Source organism: Puntigrus tetrazona, chromosome 13 (assembly GCF_018831695.1).
Source record: "Puntigrus tetrazona isolate hp1 chromosome 13, ASM1883169v1, whole genome shotgun sequence".
In the NCBI taxonomy this organism is placed as follows: Eukaryota; Metazoa; Chordata; class Actinopteri; order Cypriniformes; family Cyprinidae; genus Puntigrus; species Puntigrus tetrazona.
The window spans coordinates 13,650,734-13,673,857 of NC_056711.1; the positions used below are offsets into that span (position 1 = coordinate 13,650,734).

General features: G+C 37.4%; 1 protein-coding gene across 3 annotated transcripts in view; it reads left to right on the forward strand.

Moving 5' to 3' along the window:
* The first annotated feature begins 174 nt into the window (after window positions 1–174).
* The window catches only part of psme4a (proteasome activator subunit 4a), a 24,141-nt gene continuing 1,191 nt past the window's right edge, over window positions 175–23,124 (forward strand). Inside the window, exons 1-48 of one of the 3 annotated variants that reach the window (XM_043255038.1) lie at window positions 175–604; window positions 1,984–2,124; window positions 2,764–2,880; window positions 3,199–3,255; window positions 4,459–4,503; window positions 5,494–5,643; window positions 6,557–6,620; window positions 6,705–6,779; window positions 6,933–7,055; window positions 7,165–7,257; window positions 8,040–8,305; window positions 8,518–8,704; window positions 9,133–9,222; window positions 9,298–9,362; window positions 9,445–9,595; window positions 10,019–10,117; window positions 10,206–10,275; window positions 10,367–10,434; window positions 11,099–11,314; window positions 12,470–12,627; window positions 13,083–13,178; window positions 13,288–13,343; window positions 13,433–13,489; window positions 13,621–13,676; window positions 13,779–13,877; window positions 13,956–14,018; window positions 14,269–14,364; window positions 14,793–14,924; window positions 15,076–15,285; window positions 15,390–15,526; window positions 15,629–15,682; window positions 15,779–15,908; window positions 16,028–16,136; window positions 16,228–16,381; window positions 16,650–16,719; window positions 16,867–16,992; window positions 17,151–17,303; window positions 17,419–17,523; window positions 17,926–18,017; window positions 18,150–18,281; window positions 18,412–18,620; window positions 18,700–18,785; window positions 18,867–18,995; window positions 19,128–19,283; window positions 21,147–21,309; window positions 21,821–21,954; window positions 22,222–22,356; window positions 23,026–23,124. The exon at window positions 23,026–23,124 is cut by the window's right edge and continues 1,191 nt beyond it. In XM_043255038.1, coding sequence (XP_043110973.1) covers window positions 354–604; window positions 1,984–2,124; window positions 2,764–2,880; window positions 3,199–3,255; window positions 4,459–4,503; window positions 5,494–5,643; window positions 6,557–6,620; window positions 6,705–6,779; window positions 6,933–7,055; window positions 7,165–7,257; window positions 8,040–8,305; window positions 8,518–8,704; window positions 9,133–9,222; window positions 9,298–9,362; window positions 9,445–9,595; window positions 10,019–10,117; window positions 10,206–10,275; window positions 10,367–10,434; window positions 11,099–11,314; window positions 12,470–12,627; window positions 13,083–13,178; window positions 13,288–13,343; window positions 13,433–13,489; window positions 13,621–13,676; window positions 13,779–13,877; window positions 13,956–14,018; window positions 14,269–14,364; window positions 14,793–14,924; window positions 15,076–15,285; window positions 15,390–15,526; window positions 15,629–15,682; window positions 15,779–15,908; window positions 16,028–16,136; window positions 16,228–16,381; window positions 16,650–16,719; window positions 16,867–16,992; window positions 17,151–17,303; window positions 17,419–17,523; window positions 17,926–18,017; window positions 18,150–18,281; window positions 18,412–18,620; window positions 18,700–18,785; window positions 18,867–18,995; window positions 19,128–19,283; window positions 21,147–21,309; window positions 21,821–21,954; window positions 22,222–22,356 — 5,625 coding nt within the window. In that variant the 5' untranslated portion in view covers window positions 175–353 and the 3' untranslated portion in view covers window positions 23,026–23,124. The remainder of the gene's footprint in view (window positions 605–1,983; window positions 2,125–2,763; window positions 2,881–3,198; window positions 3,256–4,458; window positions 4,504–5,493; window positions 5,644–6,556; window positions 6,621–6,704; window positions 6,780–6,932; window positions 7,056–7,164; window positions 7,258–8,039; window positions 8,306–8,517; window positions 8,705–9,132; window positions 9,223–9,297; window positions 9,363–9,444; window positions 9,596–10,018; window positions 10,118–10,205; window positions 10,276–10,366; window positions 10,435–11,098; window positions 11,315–12,469; window positions 12,628–13,082; window positions 13,179–13,287; window positions 13,344–13,432; window positions 13,490–13,620; window positions 13,677–13,778; window positions 13,878–13,955; window positions 14,019–14,268; window positions 14,365–14,792; window positions 14,925–15,075; window positions 15,286–15,389; window positions 15,527–15,628; window positions 15,683–15,778; window positions 15,909–16,027; window positions 16,137–16,227; window positions 16,382–16,649; window positions 16,720–16,866; window positions 16,993–17,150; window positions 17,304–17,418; window positions 17,524–17,925; window positions 18,018–18,149; window positions 18,282–18,411; window positions 18,621–18,699; window positions 18,786–18,866; window positions 18,996–19,127; window positions 19,284–21,146; window positions 21,310–21,820; window positions 21,955–22,221; window positions 22,357–23,025) is intronic. The other 2 variants (XM_043255040.1, XM_043255039.1) reach the window with 2 other exon arrangements.

The window sequence follows — 23,124 nt, forward strand, 5'->3', positions numbered from 1 at the left end:
TCTCCATAAACTGTTCCTGGATCTGTTATTTTGAACATGGTTAGGTGGAAGTGACGCAAATCGAGGAGGGTGGAGTTGCGGCATGTGTGTTTGGCTGGTTACAGCTGAATGGAAACGAATACATGGAGCGCTCGTATAGAAATACGATGCATGACAGCAAGCGGGTCTGCTTAAAAGAAGTCATCGTTATCTTAGAGAGTTCAGAAACGACACGAGCGATGACAGTGCGCGTCTTCAAACAAGAAAAAACCACTACTGTATTATGGTTTTGACATTTATAGTGGTTTTATAATTTGTAATTTACTTATCTTACCATCTCGGAAGCTCGTTGCTGTTTGGAATATTTTTTGTTCATGACTGTCTCTAATATAATCGAAGTGGAGGAGCCACATTTGGGGGACTGTAATATGAAAAAAGAAGCAACTGAATTTTTAGGGTTTGTTCCGCAAAAAGATATTGTTTACAACGAACTTTTGCCTTACAAGGACAAACTAGACGAAGAGTCCAATGAATTTCTGGCACTGATCAAAGGAAACCTCGGCAGAGCCGTCCAACTCAGAGAGATATGGCCAGGTGTCTTGTTTTGGACGAGGAAACTTTCCACGTAAGTATTTAAAAGCCATTAACTCATCCAACATTATACAGGACTCGTCCGGATAGTTAAGTCTGCCAACGAAATTAAATTATGGGGCTGTTCCTAGAATGTCTGTGATTGTTAATCATGAATACATTCCTTTAATCCTAATATCATAAACAGAAAATGTAATGTTCCTAGGAAGCTCTATTGCGAGTCACAGGAACACCGAGTGACCCCTTTGTATTAGGATAAAGCAGACTAGGGTAAAAATATCTCCAACGCGTTTTAAATAGAGCGCTAATCGAGAGTGAGCGGTGAGTCCTGTTGCGCATGCGTAGTCGCTAACCGTTTAATTTGAGTCAAACAAATCTTGGAAACCAGTTGGAACACTTTGAGTACTTTTACCACATAAAAATTCCCTATTACATCGAGTTGTTTGTTTTTTGACGAACCTTATATTGACATATACAATTAGCTTCGGCAACATTGTGTTTTGGTGTTTACTGAGATGTTATTGGTTTGAGTCTTCATTGCAGTGAAAGTAAGCTGGTGTTTAACAAGCCAAATATTTTGTCAGTGATTGCAAAATGACTTGCTCATGTTTTCGCTCTTGAATGCTATTTTAGGAGCACAACAAGCACAAACAGTCACTGATGTCAGACTGCGTGTGACTCTGAGATGCAATACTCTTCTGTAAACAGTAAACACGCACCGAGATAATGTCCTCAATGTTATCCGAGACATTTGCGTAAACCGCGACATCTAAATGTATTAACGAATCCTTAATGAGTCGTATCTCTTCAGATTGTCTGGTATTTTGCTAAGCCCAGAATGTGAGTTATGTCCATGTTTGGAGATGTCCTAGTGTTTGTGTTGCGACTCGTCTATCTGTGCCCTTGGGTGTTTAGGACATGGCTTTCTTCATCAATGCCATTCCAGTGAATATCCCAACAAAACCCTCTTGGCAAGCCATTGGCATTGCCAGCCTAAGCGCGGAAGCTATGGTATCCGGGACTGACCTAGATTATTTGATTGTGTCAGGTCGGCCTTGGTCAACTTCCTTTTCATTGGAAAGCAAGCTTTGACAGCTTGACCTAAATCTTCTAATTAAAGTGATTTAGTCGGGTATCACATGTTGCTTTTATGCTGCTTTCACCTTTCGACATGAAAGGCAGGGCAACTTAAATATATTCTTTTTTTTCCGTTTTATGCATGCACATTGTCGATGTCACGATCTAACATAACTACACTAATCAGACACAAATTATGGAGGTTTGGACAATAACACTGTCAGTTTTAGAATCTATTTCATATCATGCTAACTGTTAATATCTAATGGAGACACGGTACAGTTTAAATAAAGTGTTATGTTTTGATGCTAAAAACACTGAGTTCTTGTCCTTCAGATATATGCGACTATATGGAAGGAAGTTCAGCAAAGAGGACCATGTGCACTTTGTCAAGCTGCTGTACGAGCTGGTCACCATCTCCAAACTGGAGATCAGTATGATGCAGAGCTTCGCCCGTCTCCTCATCATTCTGCTGAAGTATGATGGACTTCCTACATGCACTTCATTTAGTCCCATGATGATGACATCAACACTGGAAGCACAGAGATGATGTCACTAGTAAAGGACATTTCTGTAGTAGTTTAGGGTTTAGCCCTGCCGAAATTGAAATTCTTCAAGTTTGTTGGATTTATTCATATTTATTTAAATAACACAGTTGTAATACATAACTGTTTCCTGTTTCATGTAATCTAATTGGTCAATATAAAGTAGTCACGTTTGAAGTGGATTGTCCAAAACCTAAAAACGAAATGCGTTCTTGTTTTAGGACAGCTTTGATTAACCTTTTTAATTCACTTCAGGTGTTTACTATATGCATTTTAATTAAGTGTCATTTTTTAGCAGAACCTAATCTACAGTTAAGATAAATAAATAATACTTAAAACATAGATTTTTGTGTATTTTATGTTGGTTATTTGTGTAGCTGCGGAATAACTGGTTCATCACATCACATCACATCACAGCACTGCACCTGTGACCGCACGTTATCTCTTTCGTATTGCTAATTTGTAATCGAGGAGTGACAAAATGGCTCATGATTTGAATATCCACCCACGACTGAACCAAATACAAACCGTGTGAAGAACATCATCTCATTTAAATGGTTTTGTCTTACAGGAAGAAGGAGCTGCTTTCAAGAGATGACTTAGAATTGCCATGGCGACCACTTTATGAGTTGCAGGACAGGATCCTGTACTCAAAGACAGAGCACCTCGGCCTGAACTGGTTTCCCAGGTACATGCATATCCCATCATAAACATAACAAGCGTATAAAAGCAAAAGTGGATTTTTCTCAATAATATTTAAAAAATACATTAAAAACTGTTTCTAAAGCAGTACTTTTTGCTTTTGCATATCTATTCAATTGAACAGGTAATAAATATTTTAACTTTTATCGCAGTGTCTTATTTTAAAGACATACTCAGGCCTCCTAATTCTAGGAGTCTGCATACATCTGCATACCAACTGGTGCTGATGGAAAAAAAAATGCAGAACATAGTAGACAGGAAGTGCTGAGTGAACCTGTCTTTTTTTTTCTCCTCTCATGTTCAGTTCTCTGCGGCCACGCTCTTCCTCTAAACACATAATCGTTAAACTTGCTCAGAGGTGGTAAGGACCATATTACTGTTAATTTTTTAAAGTGCACTCAATATTTTTTTTTAATGTTTCACTGGATTTGATTTGTCTCAGTGGTGTTTCTGTTGCTCTAGATGCATGACTTTTTGTTTATTAGGCACCGCTGATGCTGTTTTGTCTTGATTATCGAGTTAATTATTCAGTCGGATACTATACACATCAAAGAAACTGATGTTCTTTCGTTTCATAAAAAATGTACTCATTAGATAAGTTGATTTATTTTACAATAATGACCTTTTATGTAATTTCGAGGTCCTGACATCTGCAAGAAAATAATACTAATGATGATAATAAAATGCAATTCATATTACATAAATATTTTATATAAAACATTTTAAAAAAATTAAAATGATAATATAATTAAAAATTATTGAGTGCACTTTTACCCAATAAGATGCATGTCTCATTGCACAAAAAAAAAGTACTGACACCCCGACACAGGCTGTTGGACTCACATTGTGAAAACCAATGTTGTGCTGCTCTCACACCATTCAATAACATTCTGTTGCTCTCAATTGTAGTGCACCAGCAAACACCCTGTATTGTATATTGTTTCTGAGTGCTGAGTGGGTTTGTAGCATCTGTTTTCCCCCATGCTCTTAATACAGTTATCTGATACTCCAGTATCCTTGTTGGCTCCTGCTACACAGTCAGTCCCCATTGAGGGATTCTTTTCTCGGTATGAGTGCAGAGGTGAAAGATAACAAAGGTCGTCAGGTTCAAAGGCCCTGTCTGGGTGTCACACATCTGCCGTTTTTTTTGGTGACGCTCACAGGCTTGGTTACATTTGTTTAGCTGTGTGGTTGATGCATATTTGATGAATTTCACGCAAGTGATGAATATGATTTGGTGTGTTGGAATTGAACATCAGAATTTGAATTTCTACTTTAGATGCATAGGATAAGGGGGTTGATTAAACCTTAAAGAGCTGCACTGTCACAGATGGACCGTAAGTCCCCGATATGTCCATACGTTCACGGCACAGCTGTGTTCTAATAAAATGAACCTAATAAAATCCGTTTCCCAAAGGTTTCACTACCACTTATACCATGATGCATGAGCGGGTCTAACAACACTAGTGTGTTGGTCTTGTTCATTGTAGAATTTTTTGCATGGAATTAGAACATGCAGTTGTATCCAGTGTTGGTCACTTTCCAGTTTCTTTTCCATTTGCAGCTCAGTGGAAGCAGTTCTGAAGGCTTTAATCAAGAACTGCAGACCGTAAGTACTTAGATTCGTATCATATTTCCTTTATGCCAGGCATACACTACCAGTCAAAGGTTTAGGGTCAATAAGATATTTTTAAACAACATTAATTTTTTTATTTTGCAAGGATGAATAAAAAATTGATCACATGTGACAGTAAATAATTTGTGTAAGGGTTATCCGTTTTAAGTTACACTACCAGTAAAAAGTTTGGACACGCTTAACTAAATATGTGTATTTTTAATGATTAAAAAAAAATCCTATTAGCTTTTTGGATAACTAGGAATTTTAGATTTGCTACTTCTCATGTATGACTTCAGTGTACATAAACAGTGTTCCCTAATAGATCCTCAGTTTCTCCCTAGGCTGTTAATCCTGTTTAATGCTTTTTTTAATTTGGCTTTGTTGGAGTTTCCTGACTCTGTCACTGAGTCTGCCGGGATTAGTGCTATCCCTTTTTCAGCAAGAGGTCATCAAGGACATCATATCCATAAAATTGAGGGAAAAAACTAATGATTTTTGTTTGCCATTTTAACTGGAATAGGAAAAGAAATGTGTATGTTTGTCTTAATTCCATTAAAACACAAAAACGATTCTATGGAAGTTATTTAGGGTAAGGTGAAACTGCCCAAAGCTCCTCTCAGCTCATCAACAGTAGGATTACAGAAAATATCAGTGATAATAGTAGTAGAGTTACAGATAGCGTACTGTTTGCAGGCAAATACTGTACAGGTCAGTAGATGGTTGACAGGAAGTGCCGCATGGTTTATGTCAGGATTCCTGATGTGGCTTAGACCGGCAGACTGTAAGCCTTTAACTAAAGCACTTTAAGCAGTTATCCAGTTAATAAGAGTTTACTTGTACTTGTACTTGTACTTGGTACAGTTTACCATGACAGTTAATTGGCACAGTTTTGTCCTATCTGTGCATTATGCTTGAAATCAGATGAAAGCAACAGCTCTTCATAAAATCATTCTCTGTGCGTCTTTGTATGAATGTGTGCAGATATTTTCCAGAATCAGCCACGCAGGAAATGCTGGAAGAGTGGAGGCCTCTTATGTGCCCATTTGACGTGACCATGCAAAAGGCGATGGGATATTTTGAGCTCTTCTTGCCCACCACTCTCCCTCCAGAGCTGCATGATAAGGGTTTTAAGTAAGCGCTGCCTGAAATTAAGCCACACTTTCAGTCTGCTTTCACTTGCACAATCCATCATATTAATCTGGAAATTGGAGTCAGTAGAATTTTTATATTTCTGAAAGAGAAGTCACATGTTCACCAAAGCTGCATTTATTTGATCACAAATAGATTAAAAACATGAATATTGTGCAGTATTTTAAAAATTACTGTCAATGATTTCAGTTATTAAAATGGAATTTGTAATGTAATTTTACAATGTCAGAGCTGAATGTCCAACCATTTTCAGCATTCTTTAAATGGTTAGTTCAACCCAAAATGAAACTTCTGTCATTTATTACTTACTCCAATGTCTTTGCAAACCTGTAAGACCTTCATTCAACTTCAGATCACAAATTAAGATATTTTTGTTGAAATCCAAGAGCTATCTGACCCTCCACAGACAGCCACAGAACTGAAATATCCAGGTCCACTGATGGACCACTTTACCAATGTATTTACTACGTTTCTGGGAAGTTTTCAGTTTATGGAGGGTTAGATAGCTCTCCTGTTTCACCAAGAATATCTTAATTTGTGTTCCAATAAACTTTCAGATTTGGAACAACATGAGGATGAATAATTAATGACAGAATTTTCATTTTTGTGAACCCTTTAAAAAAGGTTATACTGACTACATGCTTCAAATGGTGACGCGTTTAACCTTAAATGTAGCATGCATCATGTCAGATTCTTTTTTTTTCTTCTTTTTTTTTAAATTAAATATAATTTGAAAGTCATTAATACAAATCTAGAATAACTAGACAATGGAAAATTGTAACATACTTTAAATGTATTTACATAACTGTGACACATCTGATGCGTATCATATTTTTTTCAGAGCTTTTATGTGATGCATGTTCCATGAAGTACTTTAAATTGTGTGTTTCCGCAGACTTTGGTTTGATGAGTTAATAAGCCTGTGGGTGTCGGTGCAGAACCTTCCAAGCTGGGAAGTGGTAAATATAGTTGACTCACTACTGGATTTTAACTTACTTCAGCAATTCATTATGTTAGCATTAACCTGATTTTGTCTGTTCCAGAATCTTGTCAGCCTTTTTGCACGACTGGCAAATGACAACATTGGATACATAGATTGGGACCCTTATATACCGAAGGTGAGATTCACTTTATCGCCATGGTAGAAAGCGTTATTGCCCCAAAACGGTTTCAGTAATAAGTTTTCCTTGGCTGTTTTATATACACAGCGAAGCCAGTCCTGCGCTGGTTCAATTTTGGTGGTTATACAGTTTTTTTCTGTCTGTTTTCAGATCTTCACTAGGATCTTAAGGAGTCTTAATCTTCCTGTAGGATCCAGTCAGATGCTGGTTTCCAGATATCTGACAAATGCCTATGACATCAGTCATGTGGTCATCTGGATTTCTGCTTTGCTGGTAAAATAAAGCACACATGCTTTTAATTGCTTTTGAAATGCCATCAAGTTGTCAAAACCATCAGGATATGATGTAATGCATTTATTTTATATTTAATAATGTATTTTAGGGAGGGCCGAGCAAGCAAACCCAGACCCAGCTCAGTGGCCTTTTCAGCAGTATCGCCTCATTTTTCCACCCTTCTAACCATGGCCGCTGGCTGGTGAGTTACTGGTGGACATATCTGATTCTGAAATTTAGGGAAATGTTATCTTTAAATGCTAAATAATGTATGAAAAATAAATCATATATTATTTATAAGTATTACCAAAGACGCTATTGTATTAAAACAAACCATTTAATTAACAAAACAAGACTTTTAGGCTGCTTATCTGTCTCCCAGAATGCTTTTTAAGAGCTTGCAGCTGCGTCCGTTTGAAACACACTGCTGCTATCAACAATGCATGCCATTCTTTTTCTAGAAACATCTCCTCATAGACCACAGGACAGTTTGTCTTTCCAGGGATGTGTGTTTGCATTGACTGAGGGAGGCATCTAGTTCTCAGTTTGAAATGTCACAGTAAACCCTTTGAAAGCTTTGTCCTTTTATTGCCACCACATTGTTTTGATATTACTTTGTCTGTGCCTTTTTAGCTGTTGATGAGATGTTGACATTCTGTTAAGCATCTGAATTGTTTTCAGAAGCTTACAGAAAGTGTTCTTCGCTTGATTGAAATTAATTGTATGGTTTGCGGTGAGCGCCATAGGGTACAAAACGTGTTGTTGCAGGAAAGAACGCTCACTCAGTGAGATGGGAATCAGAAGTCAAAGTTAATATTTGATCAAATGGCAGTTGTAGTGTAATCGAGCCTTAGGTTTGTCTGTTTCACAGTTGTAGTAATATCATTATGGTCAGAGCTGCACTTAATATATATGTAATCATTTCATATTATTAAGTATAGAAAAAAAGATATAAAATATATATATATATTCATCCATCCCTAGATGAAACTCATGAAGCTCGTTCAGCGATTACCTGCCAGTGTTGTGAAACGTCTGCATCGCGAACGTTACCGGATGCCAACATGGCTGACTCCCGTTCCTGAGAGCCATCTTCTCAGTGAGCAGGACATCACAGACTTTGTGGAAAGTATGAAGCAGCCCGTCTTGATGGCGATGTTTAGCAAAACTGGCAGCCTGGATGCTGCCCAGGCCCTGCAAAACCTTGCCCTGCTCAGACCTGAGCTAGTCATTCCTCCAGTGCTAGAGAAGTAAGTGTGTGTGTGTGTGTTTGTTTGTTTGTTTGTTTGTTTGTTTGTTTGTTTGTTTGTTTGTTTGTTTGTTTGTTTTGATGGACAATCTAATATATTTTGGGTGAACAGTTTTTTAGAGTACAATAATTTCATAGATGTTTTGTGAAATACAACTTGCTAACACACCCTTGGTATTTTAGAAATGACACAATAACTTGATCTTGTTTAAGGACATATCCTGCCATGGAGACCCTCACTGAGCCTCACCAGCTGACTGCCACTCTAAGCTGTATGATCAGTGTGGCGCGGAGTCTGGTGGCCGGGGGCCAGAGGTTTCCAGAGGGCCCCACACACATGCTGCCTCTCCTCATGAGGGCTCTGCCCGGGGTCGACCCCAATGACTTCAGCAAATGCATGGTGAGAGTCTGTTCTTGACAGATGTTGATTACGTATAATGAAAACTGGTAAACTGTACATTTGAATTTATATATATATATATATGTATATATGTGTGTGTGTGTTTACATAAAAGTTATTTATATATATATATATATATATATATATATATATATATATATATATATATATATATATATATATATATATATATATATATATATATATATATATATATATATATATATATATATAACTTTTATATAGAGATATATATTATTTACACAGAGGTGTTCCGTATTCATTCATGTTAATTATTACATAACAATTACAATTTGTTAACATTAAGGTCTTACCATTAAAATAAATACTGATTTATATTTTCCTGTCCTAGCTCAGAATATCATACAGTAATCAAAAGTGTTTTTATATATATTTTTTGGTTCCAGATAACATTCCAATTTTTAGCGACTTTCGTTACTCTTGTGCCATTGGTGGACTGTTCAGCTGCTGTTCAGACCAGAAATGACCTCACACAGGTAAAACATCCTCCTGGCATTAGTATTTTTTTCCCTAATTCATGTGCAATTATTTAATTATTTGTTTTTGTTCAGGTGGAGAAAGAGTTGTGTTCAGCCTCAGCAGAATTTGAGGATTTTGTTCTTCAATTTATTGATAGGTACAAAGCTGTCTTTGAATACTGTACATACGCATTTCTTTCTGTTTCCTTATTCTCCCATTCTTCATGTTTGTGGCTTTAGGTGTTTTGCACTGATTGACACGAGTACACTGGAACAGACCCGGGAGGAGATGGAGACAGAGAAAATGACTCATCTGGAGAGTCTGGTGGAGCTGGGCCTGTCCTCCACATTCAGCACTATCCTCACGCAATGCTCCGTGGAAATATTCCAGGTCATTATAAACGTGCTCTCTGTACCCATGGAGTTAAACCTAGTCATAACATATATGCTAAGATTTTCTTGTCCCTCCAAGTATCTTACTCTAACCAAGGCTGTATTTTTTTTTATATGATGAAAAATACAGTAAAAACAGTAATATTGTGAAATATTATCTATTTATTTGATTTATTCTCTGTGGTGGCAAACGTTTTTAGCAGCCATTGCTCCAGTCTGCAGAGTCACATGATCCATGCATACTTTTCTAGTTGCTTTTGTGAATGGAAGTCTTCTTTTTAACCATCTTCATTATCTAAGTGATGCATCCTTGCTAAATAAAAGTAAAGATTTCTTTCAAAAATGAAGATCTTACAGACCCTAAACTTTAAAACAGAAGTGTATACAATGATATTTGAACATATTTCTTTTATTTTTATAGGTGGCTCTAGAAAAGGTTTTTAACTTTGCCACTACAAACATTTTTGAGACTCACGTGGCTGGACGGATGGTGGCAAACATGTGCAGAGCTGCAACCAAGGTCGGTGTCCTGAGCTCAACTGACCCACAGCTGACAGTGTTTCTCAAAATGTTTGGCTGACCAGTTTAAATGATTATTCTCCTTTCAGTGTCATCCAGCAGAGTCTCTGAAACTCTTTTTACCCCACTGCTGCAATGCCATATTACAAATCTCAGCCTGTAAGTTCCACCTGAATGTAGTGTGTTAATGGTAGTATATATATTGCTACATATGTCGTGAGTTTCCTGTAAACACACCATGTGTTTTTAGATGAAGAGGTATTAAATGAAGAGGAGCTGGATAAAGAGCTGATGTGGAACCTCCAGCTGTTATCTGAGGTCAGCACTGGATTCATCACTGTGTGGATATCTATTTAGTTCTAATGTAGAAATGTAATCAGATTCTAGAAATGCAAAAATATTGCGATCTGTAAGTGAAAATATCTGTCTAGAAATAGAACTTTTGAAATGCAAATCTAGAAATCAAAGAGTTTTTCTACGCTCATCAGACCTACATTTATTTGTTTAAAGATGAGAATAAAACAGCAGGACTGTGAAATACTAAAATGTAAAACAGCTGTCTTATATTTTAATAAATTAAAAAATGAATTATTTATTTCTGTGATTGCAAACCTGGATTTTCAGCAACCGGCAATTACTCCAGTCTTCAGTGTCACATGATCCTTCAAAATTGTTCTAATATGCTTTTTTTGTGCTCAGGAAACATTTACTTTTATTCTCAGTGTTACGAGTGTTGCTCGATAATTTTGCAAAAAACAAAAAGGAAAAAAAAGTTTAACAGGATTGCTTTTAAAAAAATCTGTCTGGCCCCAAACTTTTGATTGATAGCTTATATAGTAATTAAAGAAATACAAGTTTAGAAATCGATATTTATAAGATATTAAACTTGACTTTAGAATCTGTAACTACAAATCGATTTTTAACTGTTTCTATAAACATATGTGAACATTTCTGAAATAACAATTCTTGTCTCTGTCTGTAGGTGACCCGTGTGGATGGTGATCAACTGTTACTCTACAAGTCTCAGCTAGTGCAGATTCTTCAGTTAACTCTGCACGTGAAATGTAAGCAGGGCTACAATCTGGCCTGTAAACTTCTCTATCACATCCTGCGCTCCATGTCCCTCATCTATCCCAGAGAGTACTGCAGCATGCCCGGAGGGGTCCAGCAGCACACTGACACATACCTTCCAATTAAGGTCAGCCTCAAGTGGAAAATGTGCCTGCTTTTGCCACTAACCCTCTCATAGTGACGCGAGGCTCAGCTCTGCTTAGAATAAATCTGAAATATGATGCCATAATCCTGAAGAATATCCAAGAGTCCATTTGAAAGCAATCGTTGACCTACTGTGCTGTACAGAGATGTTTGATATGAAAAGCATAACTTTGACCAGTTAGTTTTATACTTTATGATGACATTATGATTTTGGTATCTGGCTTAATGTAAGAGATATTGTTGAGATCTCTTCTGAAACTCTGGAGATGGTTTATCAAATTACCTACCTAATCTTCCCTGGGAACTATAACTATATTAAAGCAAAACTCTACTACGCCCAATTTAAATGAAATACTCTGTGTTAACTATTACTATTACAAGATTGTAATGTTGCATTTTGTATTTTATGTTGTATTTTAGGGTTAATTGCTAGATACAGATATGATAATTAGTAAATACAAATATAATATAAATTAGTAAATACTAACATTGTATGAATATTATAATGTAATATGGTCAGTGTTAAAGTATAGTGATAAAAAAAAAGGCTGAAAATATACTTTAATCATGAAAAAAATGTAAAATTACCATTTAATGATAGCAGTGTGGATATAGGATATTTGCGTTTGCTCCTGTGACTGGGATTTACTTTTATCCCATCAAATGTTTCTAAGAGGAAGAGATGAGATGATTGAGTAAATGAATGGATTAGTGGAGCTCCGTCATCGCCTCTAGCACTGGTTAACCTGAGCACCTTTTCTTAGACAGACAGACGTCACTCTTCCTCACTGTCTGACGTATTATTATTACGTGGTTCATTTGAACCTGACTCCACCTCAGAATTCTCCGAAAATCAGAATCATTTATCCTTGTTTTCTAAATTTATGAAAACAAATCAATCCCAATTCTTTCCAATGTTTTATCTTTAGGTCTTTAAGGAAAAGTGGGTAAATAAAAAAGGATGATTTTAGACATTACACCAGTTATCATCAGTATACTTAATTGCACAGATCAGTGGTCACTACTGTCTTTTTTTTTTTTGGTTTTGTTGTGTTATGTTTTTTGTAAAACAAACAAAAACCTACATGTCATTGAGGCTGATGTTTCACTAGTTGTCTCTGTTTCCTCTCTGGATCAGGACTGGGGTCGGCCTGGAGAACTGTTGAACCTCGGTATTCAGTGGCATGTGCCTAACACAGAAGAGAAAGAGTTTGTGTTTTACCTGCTGGATCTGCTGTTGAAACCTGAACTTGAGCGTCTGCAGAAACACACACAAGGAGAACAGGACATCAGCAGGTCAGCCACAGGATATGGTAACATGCTATCTATTTGAACTCGTTCGTACTCCCACAGTTCCATCAGTACGTTCCCCTTCATCACCATCTGACCAAAAATGTATTAATGTTTTTTTTGTTGTTGTTTTTTAAGGGACTGCATCTCTTTGTGTTTAAGTTTTGTAATTCGTAATATTTCAGTTTTAAGTTTCGTTTTCATAGAAGCAAAAATACAAATGTTTTTAAAAATCTCTGGTTTTCAAAATTATGCAGGGTGTTTTGAGCTTCACACATTCATACATCACTGATGTAAGGTGAATCAGAAGCCATGATTTAATATTGATGTATTCTTTATAAATCCTTTTGTTTCTTTCATAGGTTAACAGATTTTAATGAATGCATTAATTCAAAAAATTACATTTAAGAAAAAGTGATAAGAGAAAGATTAAATTGCTAATGACATTTGTGCCTCTTTAGGGATGATGTTCTACAGAGTCTGTCCATTGTTCATAACTGCCTTCTAGGAGCAAGCAGCCTTCTGCCCCCACTGAATGGAGAACCTGTACCAGAGAAGTGAGTGTGACACGCACAATATAGTGCAGTTACAATAACAGATTAAAGCACTTCATTTTAAACACATCAATTTAATAATATTGTAACCTTGCAATGCTTCCCACTTCAGGATAAACAGCATGATTCAGCTATGCGAGACAAATGTGTACACAGGAGTAGACTACGGTGAGTGCGCATTTCCTTTTTGTGTTTAAAACCATTGCTGGAGCTGCATTGATTAATAAATTAGTTGCTTATTATTGGTTATGTGGCAGACCGGTCTAGAGAGAACTACAGAGAGGACATCTGTAAGATGATTAGACCTCTGCTGCGTAAGTTACTCTAACATACTCATTCCTGTTCTAGTTTAAATTTTAATAGATTTTTAATAGATTTTTATTTTATTTTATATTTTTTGCATCTGTAGATTTGTCTCTTAACTCTATAATGTTTATCCATACAGACCACACTCTAGAACACTCAGAGGATGACATCAAATCCCTCTTCTCAATTATAAAGGTGAACTGCAACACTGTCAGGTTTATGTGCATGTGATATTTCACAGTATTTTACTGGTGATAAGCAGCGGTATGACAGGCGAATGGTGTTTTCTCTTCAAAGATCATCAACGACTTGCTCCACTTTAAAGGCTCACACAAACACGAGTTTGACTCGCGTTGGAAAAGTTTCAGTCTCATTAAGAAGTCAATGGAAAACAAGGTTAGACTAACATTTATTATGTTACCAATGTCTTTATTTGACATGTAGTTTACTGACCTTGTCTCTTCTTCTCTTCAGCTTCACGGCAGTAAACAGCATATTAGAGCTCTACTCATAGACAGAGTCATGCTGCAACATGAGGTAACTCATAAGAATAATAATAATTACAATTTATAGAGCCTTTGGGTGAACCTGTCAGACATTTAGTTTTACAGATTTTTTTTTTTTTTATTACTGCACTATATTATATACTATAATAAATTGCATGAGAAAAATTAAGACTATGGGGAATGGAACAGATGGTTTAGGGATCATAAAACAAGAAAGCATCTTCTGCATGTTTTGTTATGATTTCAGTTGTTGTAGTGTGTTTTGTACCTGTGTGTTTCAGTTAAGAAATCTGACCACAGAGGGATGTTGCTACAGGAATGTTCATCAGGACTTGATAAATGACCTGCTTAGACTGTCCACCAGCAGGTACAGTCAGGTATGACAAGGCAATATACAAAAAAGCAAAAGCAATGAGTACAATGCTCACACACTGCCATTTACAATATCTGACACAGCTGCGTTTAAAATGAACTGGAAGTTAAGTGCTGGGCATCCGGCCAGAGGAGAACTGGCCCCAACTGAGCCTGGTTTCTCCCAAGGTTTTTTTTCTCCATTCTGTATGGATGGGGTTTTGGTTTCTTGCCGCTGTCGCCTCTGGCTTGCTTTGTTGGGGACACTTAACTCCTAGCAATTATCGTTGAATTTATTACAGAGACCGTCTCTGCATTTAATATCAAATTGTTCAATCTCGTCATTATACATCCCTATCATTGTATTCTTCTACTTTTTACTGTTCAGTGCTCTGCGCTATATAAATAAAAATTATTGGTGTATTGATCAGTAACAGGTCCTGTTTTTCTCTAGGTGAGGGGTAGAGCTCAAAACGTGTTGTTCACAGCATTGGGAACCTACAGCTTATGTTGCAGAGATGTGATCCCTGCGGTGCTGGAGTATCTGGACCCAGACCGCACTGATGTCTCCCAGCAGCAATTCAAAGTAGGTGTTACACAGTTCAGGATTAATATAGACTGAAAGAAACTAAGAATCTTTCTCTTGCTATTGATCAATCTGACGTACAGCAGCTTTGGAAAATTGACCAGGATCATATTTTGTATTTTATTTTATTTTTTTTTTTACTCTTCTCCAGGGTGCCTTGTACTGTCTTTTAGGGAACCACTCTGGGATCTGTCTTGCTAACCTGCAGTACTGGGACTGCGTTGCTCTCACATGGCCTGCCATTGTGCGTTCTGGTATGAGCCCCTCCATGTCTCTAGAGAAGTCTTCGGTCGTCCGGCTCGTCGATGATCTGGCTGACAAAGTCCACCGCCAGTATGAGACCATCGGAATCGACTTTTCTGTGAGTTCAGTAAATAGTAGCCTAAATGAGGGAGAAACATTTAAGTTTTTTTTTTTTAATTGTGACATTTGTCATTCCACTGTTCTTTTTTGTTTCATATTCAGATCCCGGAGAGTTGTGTTGAGGTTGCTCTGAAAATGATGAAATCTAGTAACCCAGAACCCACTCCATGTGCTGCCTCTGAACAGGAAGAACTGGAGGGAAGAAAAAGACAAGAACAGAAAAACAAAGAATCAGTGCAGTAAGTAAATACAAAAAAATTACATACAAATATGCTTTCAAATTTATATCCTGTTAAGTAGTGGCTATACTTATATTATTTTTTTTAAATCAATCCTTACAGGAAGTATGAGAAGCTAGTGGTGGATCTTTTGGACAGCCTTTATGACCGAAACTTGTACGTCTACTCATTGTGTATGGTTAAATTGCACAGAAAATGTCTGGATGATAAAGACATGGAAATTTGTTGATCATATGCCTGTTTTTTTGGCAGGCCCTGGAAGTTTGAGCAGATAGCTATCGGCTTTCTCTCTCTGATGCTGAGAGATGACAGACCCTTGCCTTCATCTGCAGTCCTCTTTTTCATTGAGAGCCTGAACCACGACTCGCTCTTAGTTCGCAATGTGCGTTTGTGTCTGCATTCTGTCATAATTATACTTATAAACATATGTGTATAAGGAAAGCTATAAAAAAGATACTTCATTCTGTCGTCTGCCGTTTTTTTTTTGTTTGTTTGTTTTAGGGTGCGATTTCAGCAGTGAGTGGCATCCTAAAGCAGCTCAAGAGACCTCACAAGAAAGTTGCAGTGAATCCCTACGACATATCTGAGCTCAAATCCTCAATGCAGTCATGTGAGAACACTACGGTATCTGTACGGAAGGTCTCAGTTAATGGGCATATCGAATAAAATTTGTGCTATATTCCTTCCTGTTCATCGTGTAGGTGGTGGTAAAGCTCTAAGCTCTCTGTTAGTGGGAGACAGGCCTGATAACCAGTGGCTGCAGTATGACAGCAGCAGGTTGCCACGCTCCCAGCAGGACTGGAATGATTGCTGCTTCATTGAGAAAACCCACTGGGGCTATTCCACATGGCCACGGTACACATGATTATAGTGCTTAAATTATTAAGTATTTTCTGACGCTATACAATAACTTTGTGTGATTTCAGCGTTACAGAAGATATCTTTTGAATTTTTAATTTTTTATGCAAAAATATATATCAGAAAAAAATTAAGCAGCACAACTTTTCTCAAAATTTAGATTAACAAGAAATGAACAATAGTGTATTAAATCTAACTTTTGAACAATAGTGTATTTTTTTTAGCATTCGATTTAGAATTAGTTCATGGTTATATCTTTTTTTAGGAAGCTGATGCTTTATGCTCCCCCTGAGGAACAGCCAAAACAGGGCAAAACAAGAGACGAGATGAATGAGGTACACAAATACATACATTTTCAAACTAAATTACATTTAAACCCAATCACTTCAGAACAACTCGTACCACCCCATTTAAATTTTATATTTCAGTCTGGTTTTGCCTTGTTTGCTTAGGTTCATCTATATGTGTTATCTGTGTTTTAGAGTGAACAGATTATATACGATCATTTCTCAGACCAGCAGTTCATAGATCAGTTCATCCAGTATTTGTCTCTGGAGGACAGAAAGGGGAAAGATAAATTCAGCCCACGACGATTTTGCCTCTTTAAGGTGAGAATCTTTAGATGTGCTTCTACAAACCCTTTGAAATGCTGACTAGAGACTTTATGAGCCAAGTCTTCAGGCTTGTTTAAACCAGTCCTGACGGCCTAAATGAGGGAGAGTCAAAAAATAGAATGCATCAAAAACATCATCTTGTGTCGTCAAAGGGTCTTTTTCGGAACTTCGATGATGCCTTCCTGCCTCTGCTGAAACCTCATATGGAGCGTCTGGTTGCAGATTCTCATGAGAGTACCCAGCGCTGTGTGGCGGAGATCATCTCTGGACTCATCAGGGGCTCCAAACATTGGAGCTACAGCAAGGTATTAGCACACATGCATAAACTGTAGGTGCAGTACAAGAGTTAAGAGGATTTGAGTCATCAACATCACTGTTGGTGCAGAATGATGTGTTCAAGTTTGTATGCCTTTGTTACAGGTGGAAAAACTGTGGGCTCTGCTGTGTCCACTTCTTCGTAAAGCTCTCTCCAATATCACCATTGAGACGTATGCGGACTGGGGCACCTGTATCGCCACTGCCTGCGTAAGGACACCTTTGTCATTCTTTTTAGAGCAGAAACTCATTCAGTAAAATGTATCTCATATTATTGAGCTTTTGCACAAATATAAACAAAACAAAAAAAAATACTGGAAATTTAAATTTAAATCACATATTTTTACAATCTGAGAAAATCGTTAAATTTTAAAATTAAAGTAAATTATTAAATAAAATTATTTTACCATATGGTTCAGATAACGTTTTAAATGAAAATATGAACCAGTGTTAATGTTTTTGCTGTATTTTTGATCAAATAAATGCAGCCTTGTTGAGCAGAAGAGATGTCTTTCAAAAGTATTTTTAAATAAAACTTTTGAACATTACTATATTATATACTTAATTACTATATTGCCTCAAAAATATTGTGTACAAATATGTGTTGTACAGGAGAGCCGAGACCCACGAAAGCTGCACTGGCTGTTTGAGATGCTGATGGAATCTCCGGTCACAGGAGAAGGAGGCTCATTTGTGGATGCCTGGTATTTACATTGCTACCACACACTTCCTCTTTTGAAAGCGGAAAAAAGAGGAAATGATGAATGTGACTGACTTCTTCATGTTTCGTGTCTAAGTTTGGGTTTAAATTGGATGCAATGTCATCTCTTTTTCAGCCGTTTGTATGTGCTGCAGGGAGGTCTTGCTCAGCAGGAATGGAGAGTCCCAGAGTTGCTTCACAGGTTACTACAGTACTTAGAACCCAAACTCACTCAGGTCTACAAGAATGTCCGCGAACGCATCGGCAGGTATGTACTTGAATGCAAAAATCAAGCCAACATGTATATTTTCTTCACGTTCAGTCTTTTCAATGTCATTATTTGCTTTTGTCTCAGCAGCTGCCATTCATTATTGCTCTCTTCTTGTCCTCTCTCTCAGTGTCCTCACCTACATTTTCATGATCGATGTGAACCTGCCACTCACTCAGCCCACCACATCCCCGCGCATCTCAGAGTTCACGGAGCGTGTCCTGGCCAGGCTCAAGCCTTTAACGGAGGGCGAGGAGGAGATCCAGAACCACGTGGTAGAAGAGAACACAGAGGCTGATCAAGACGAGAGGACACAAGCCATCAAATTACTCAAAACTGGTGTGTACTTTGTATGTCTTACTGTTTCTGTGCGATTGTGATTGAGTGTTCAGACATGATATTTTTGTGTTTATGATAGTGTTGAAGTGGTTGATGACCAGTGCTGGACGCTCCTTCTCTTCTGTGGTCCCAGAACAGCTTCGTCTCCTCCCTCTTCTCTTTAAAGTGAGTCCCAGTTAGATCTGCAGTTTATTCAAGTCTCTACAAGTCTTTTATGTTTAAGTCTGCCTTTGTCTCTCTTTCTAGATTGCTCCTGTGGAGAATGACGACAGCTATGATGAGATGAAGAGAGATGCTAAAACGTGTCTGTCTCTCATGTCCCAGGGACTGCTGTACTCAGAACAGATCCCACAAGTCCTCAGTGCACTTGAGGAGGTGACTTTCCAGTGCCCATAATGCATGCACACGCACGCACACACAGCACTAAATATGCTTTTATTGCGAGTTATGTATGAATGAGAGGGTTTAATGTGTCATCTGACCAGCAGATGGTGCTATGTGTTACAGATTTCGAGGAGTAGCTCATGGCACGCACGCTACACCGTTCTCACCTACCTGCAGATCATGGTTTTCTACAATCTTTTCACCTTCCTCAGTGATGCCAAGGCCGTCAGTGATGTGAGAGTGCTAGTACTGCGCCTGCTGGAGGATGAACAACTTGAGGTGTGTGAATAAACATGCACACTAATATATACACAATTAACATTATACAATTTAAAAATGTAATGAATGAGCTTTATGAACAGCATTTTAACTATGACAGACAATGAGCAGACCATTGGAATAATTTTAAAATGTGCTACTATACCTTTTGACTTTTAAAATCACAGCAAAAATATTTATAATGATACAAAAGATTTGCTGTTCTTTGAAACTATATATATTTTTTATAGAATCATAAAAAATGTATCATAGTTTGTACGACTATTTTCAACACCAATAACAAGAACCAAATCTGCATATTGGAATGATTTCTGAAGGATGTGACATTAAAGACTGGAATAATGCAAAGTCACTTTTGCCATCACATTAACTTACATTTTAAAAATAAAAATAATTCACCTTCAGTTGGTCCCCATTGACTTGCATAGTGTTTTTTCCAAATGAGAAAAAAACTGTATCTATGTATGTATGTATGTATATATAATTTTTTTAATTTTTTTTACACGTGTGTGTTTTGTATAGTTGGCCCTGGTTATCCTTAACATAAAAGGCCATATTCACATATAATCATTTTAATCTCAAATCATGTGCAGATATCTGCATGTTGAAGACATTTTCACTTGAATTAAGCCTGATTAGTGTTCAAGATTATATATCTTTAGTGAATTCATGTCTTTGTGTGTTTGAGTATAATCGCTAAGGTTAAATGTGCCGAAAGCCAATTACGTAAGCAGTTGTGGTGAAAGTGTCTCTTTCTCCATTCTGTCTTTTCAATGATGTAGCGCTCTCTTGTTTTTCTTTACACTCTCTCTCTCTCTCTCTCTCTCCCTCACACACACACACTCTCTGTCCTTCGATCCCTCTTACTGTTACCATAGCAACTCCTAGCTGCAGCAATATTCTGTTTCCATGGTGATAGATGTTCAAATTTTCAGAGAGGAGAGGACTGCAAACAGAGAGAAGAGGCTAAGGGGGGAAAAGAATAGGGTTATGAGTGGAAGAAAACTACACTCTTTAATTCAGCCTATTAAATAAAAGCACTATGTATTCCACGATGTATGCGATATGACCCTCTGTGATGTGATGCAGACATTCGGTTGATTAGTGCTGGTACTAGCCAGTCAGTACGCGACACGGTTAAAGATCAGAATACACAGGCCAAGATCACAAGAGTTTGAACCTTCAAAAAATAGCAGCGGTTTCTTTGTCAGCACAAATGCATGTCAAAATCTCAAACAGACATCCAAAGACAATTGATATCGCTGAGTCAGCTTGTATGGCTAACTTTTTTTTTGTTGCTAACTACACAGAGGTTGTTTTGGACTGGTTTACAGTGGCTCAGTTGTGCACAACACAATGGAAGCAAGCACGATGAAATGTCGGAACACAATTAAACTGGCATAACGTAATTGAAATAAGCCACAACACAGCAGAATTAGCACAACACAATTGAATTTGTCCTATGTGTTGTGTTTTGGAGAGTTCTTTGTGTTATGCACTACTGGGCCACTTACCAGTTAAATGACTAGTTGTTCACACTAGCTGTTTAGCACATCAGTGGTAATAAGCTAGAAATTTTCTTATTCGCTCATTTCATCCTGACTGGAGTCCTGCTCTGGAACATAGTGTTTTGTTCTATGAGACAGATTGCACCGTTCAGCTGTGTTACGTAAATTTCCAACTCTTCTTGTGTTCTTTTAAAGAAAAAATGACACAAAAGACCCCGTCTGTCCCTGTTCTGCACTTCCCACGCTTTAGATAACTGAAAAGAGAAACCGAACCTATGGCTACAAGACTTTAGACTGAACTGTAAAAATCTTCTGTAATGATCTTTCTTTCGTTCTCGCTTCATGTTTTTTTTAGGTGAGGGAGATGGCCGCTACCACTTTAAGTGGATTCCTGCAGTGTAATTTTCTCAGCATTGATGAACCCATGCAGGCACATTTTAAGGCCCTGAGCAAGACTCGTTTGCCCAAGCGGAAGAGGAGAGAGCTGGGCTCAGTGGTGGACACCATCCCTTCTGCTGGTAATGATCACACAGATATACATCAAGTTTAAATGCTTTTGTATGCAGTTTCTTACTCTCACCAAGGTTGGTCAAAAATGCAATCAGAACAGTAATATTGCAAAATATTTTGAAATATGTATTTCTCTGATGGCAAAGCTGATCATTCTAACATTCAGATTTGGAGCTCAGGAAACTTTTTGATTTGTTATTCAAAGTTTTAATTATTTGAATAGAGATATTTTTTTTTTTTTGGGGTGGGTTAGTATTTGTGTTGTTCAATATATAGTATATGTAATTTAGTACTAGATATTTAATTGTGCATGCATACATTTAAATTACTTTTGTTGTCATACTTTACAATCTTATGCTTTAAATTAATGTTTTTTTTAAACACACACACATACTTTTTTCATTTTACATCATGACTTGGATTTTAAGATGTTAAATGCTGTCTCAGGCTTGTTCACCCTAGGTATATTTATATACCTTTATTAACAAATTTTGTGTGTGTGTGTGTGTGTGTGTATAGACCTGGTTCGGCGACATGCAGGTGTATTAGGCCTGAGTGCCTGCATCCTGTCCAGCCCATATGATGTACCCACCTGGATGCCCCAGATCCTCATGGACCTGAGTGCCCACCTCAACGACACACAGCCTATAGAGGTACAGCTCTCTCCTTTCCTGTTGTTAGATGTGGAGAGAATGGGGGTGATTGAGAATGAACAGCTGATTGCAGTCTGCAGGGGGCCAGGGACTGTCTAAGAAAAGATGAAATGTTTAAACATTTCTGGAAGATGAACATGACTTTGAAGAAAATGTTTGCATGGCAAACGCAAAAAATATTGGAAATGCTAGCTAAACCGAGATCCAGTTACCTTAAATGAGTGACTCAAGATCTTCTATATAAATATATATTTGTTGATACTCTAGATGACTGTGAAGAAAACCCTGTCAGATTTCCGTCGCACTCATCATGATAACTGGCAGGAACACAAGCAGAAGTTCACAGATGACCAGCTGCTGGTGCTCACAGATCTGCTGGTCTCCCCCTGTTACTACGCTTAGGTCTGTTACAAACACACACACACACACACACACACACACAGTCCGTTTCTCAAACGGAAGGCTGCATCCTCCAGGGGACGCATTTGTAGGCTGCATACGTCATCAGGTCTGGCTTATTTCAGTTAACTGAGCATTATATTCACAAGTCATAAGCATACTACAAGAAGTTACACCTTATTAAGATTAATGGTAAAATTTTAACTGTTAATATTCTAAAATAAGATCATCTTTATGCGACCAAATGCGACCTCCAGAGGATGCAGTCTTTCTTTTGAGAAACGTCCAAAGGCTCTCTTCCAAAACCTAGTGAGCTGATTTGCTTTTTGCTGCCTACATAGACGGCGCCTTTTAAGGCAGCATTCTAATTGAAATGAAATGACCGATTTGGAACGATCTATATACTGTAGGCAGCAACTCTGTACATCATAAAAATAGTATTACCACGGTACAATTCTACACATTACATACTGTAACACACATATTGGGTAAAACTGTTGTTGTTTTTTTTGTTGTTTTTTTTATTTAACACTTTTGTTCATTATTTAATCATTTTCTGGGTAAATTATTTCAACCTTGATTAATTTTGATCTAACATGTATGGTATGATGTGATGCAAGTTTTCTTGCTTTTGTTTCATCCCTTATAATAAATTCGTTATCTGTTTTTCAGAATGGTGCCACTTTCTGGTGAAGAGAAAAGGCAAAGCTAACTGAAACCTGAATTTTTGTTTGCTCTGAATGTTTGGGATTGTTTGTAGAGGACAGAGAA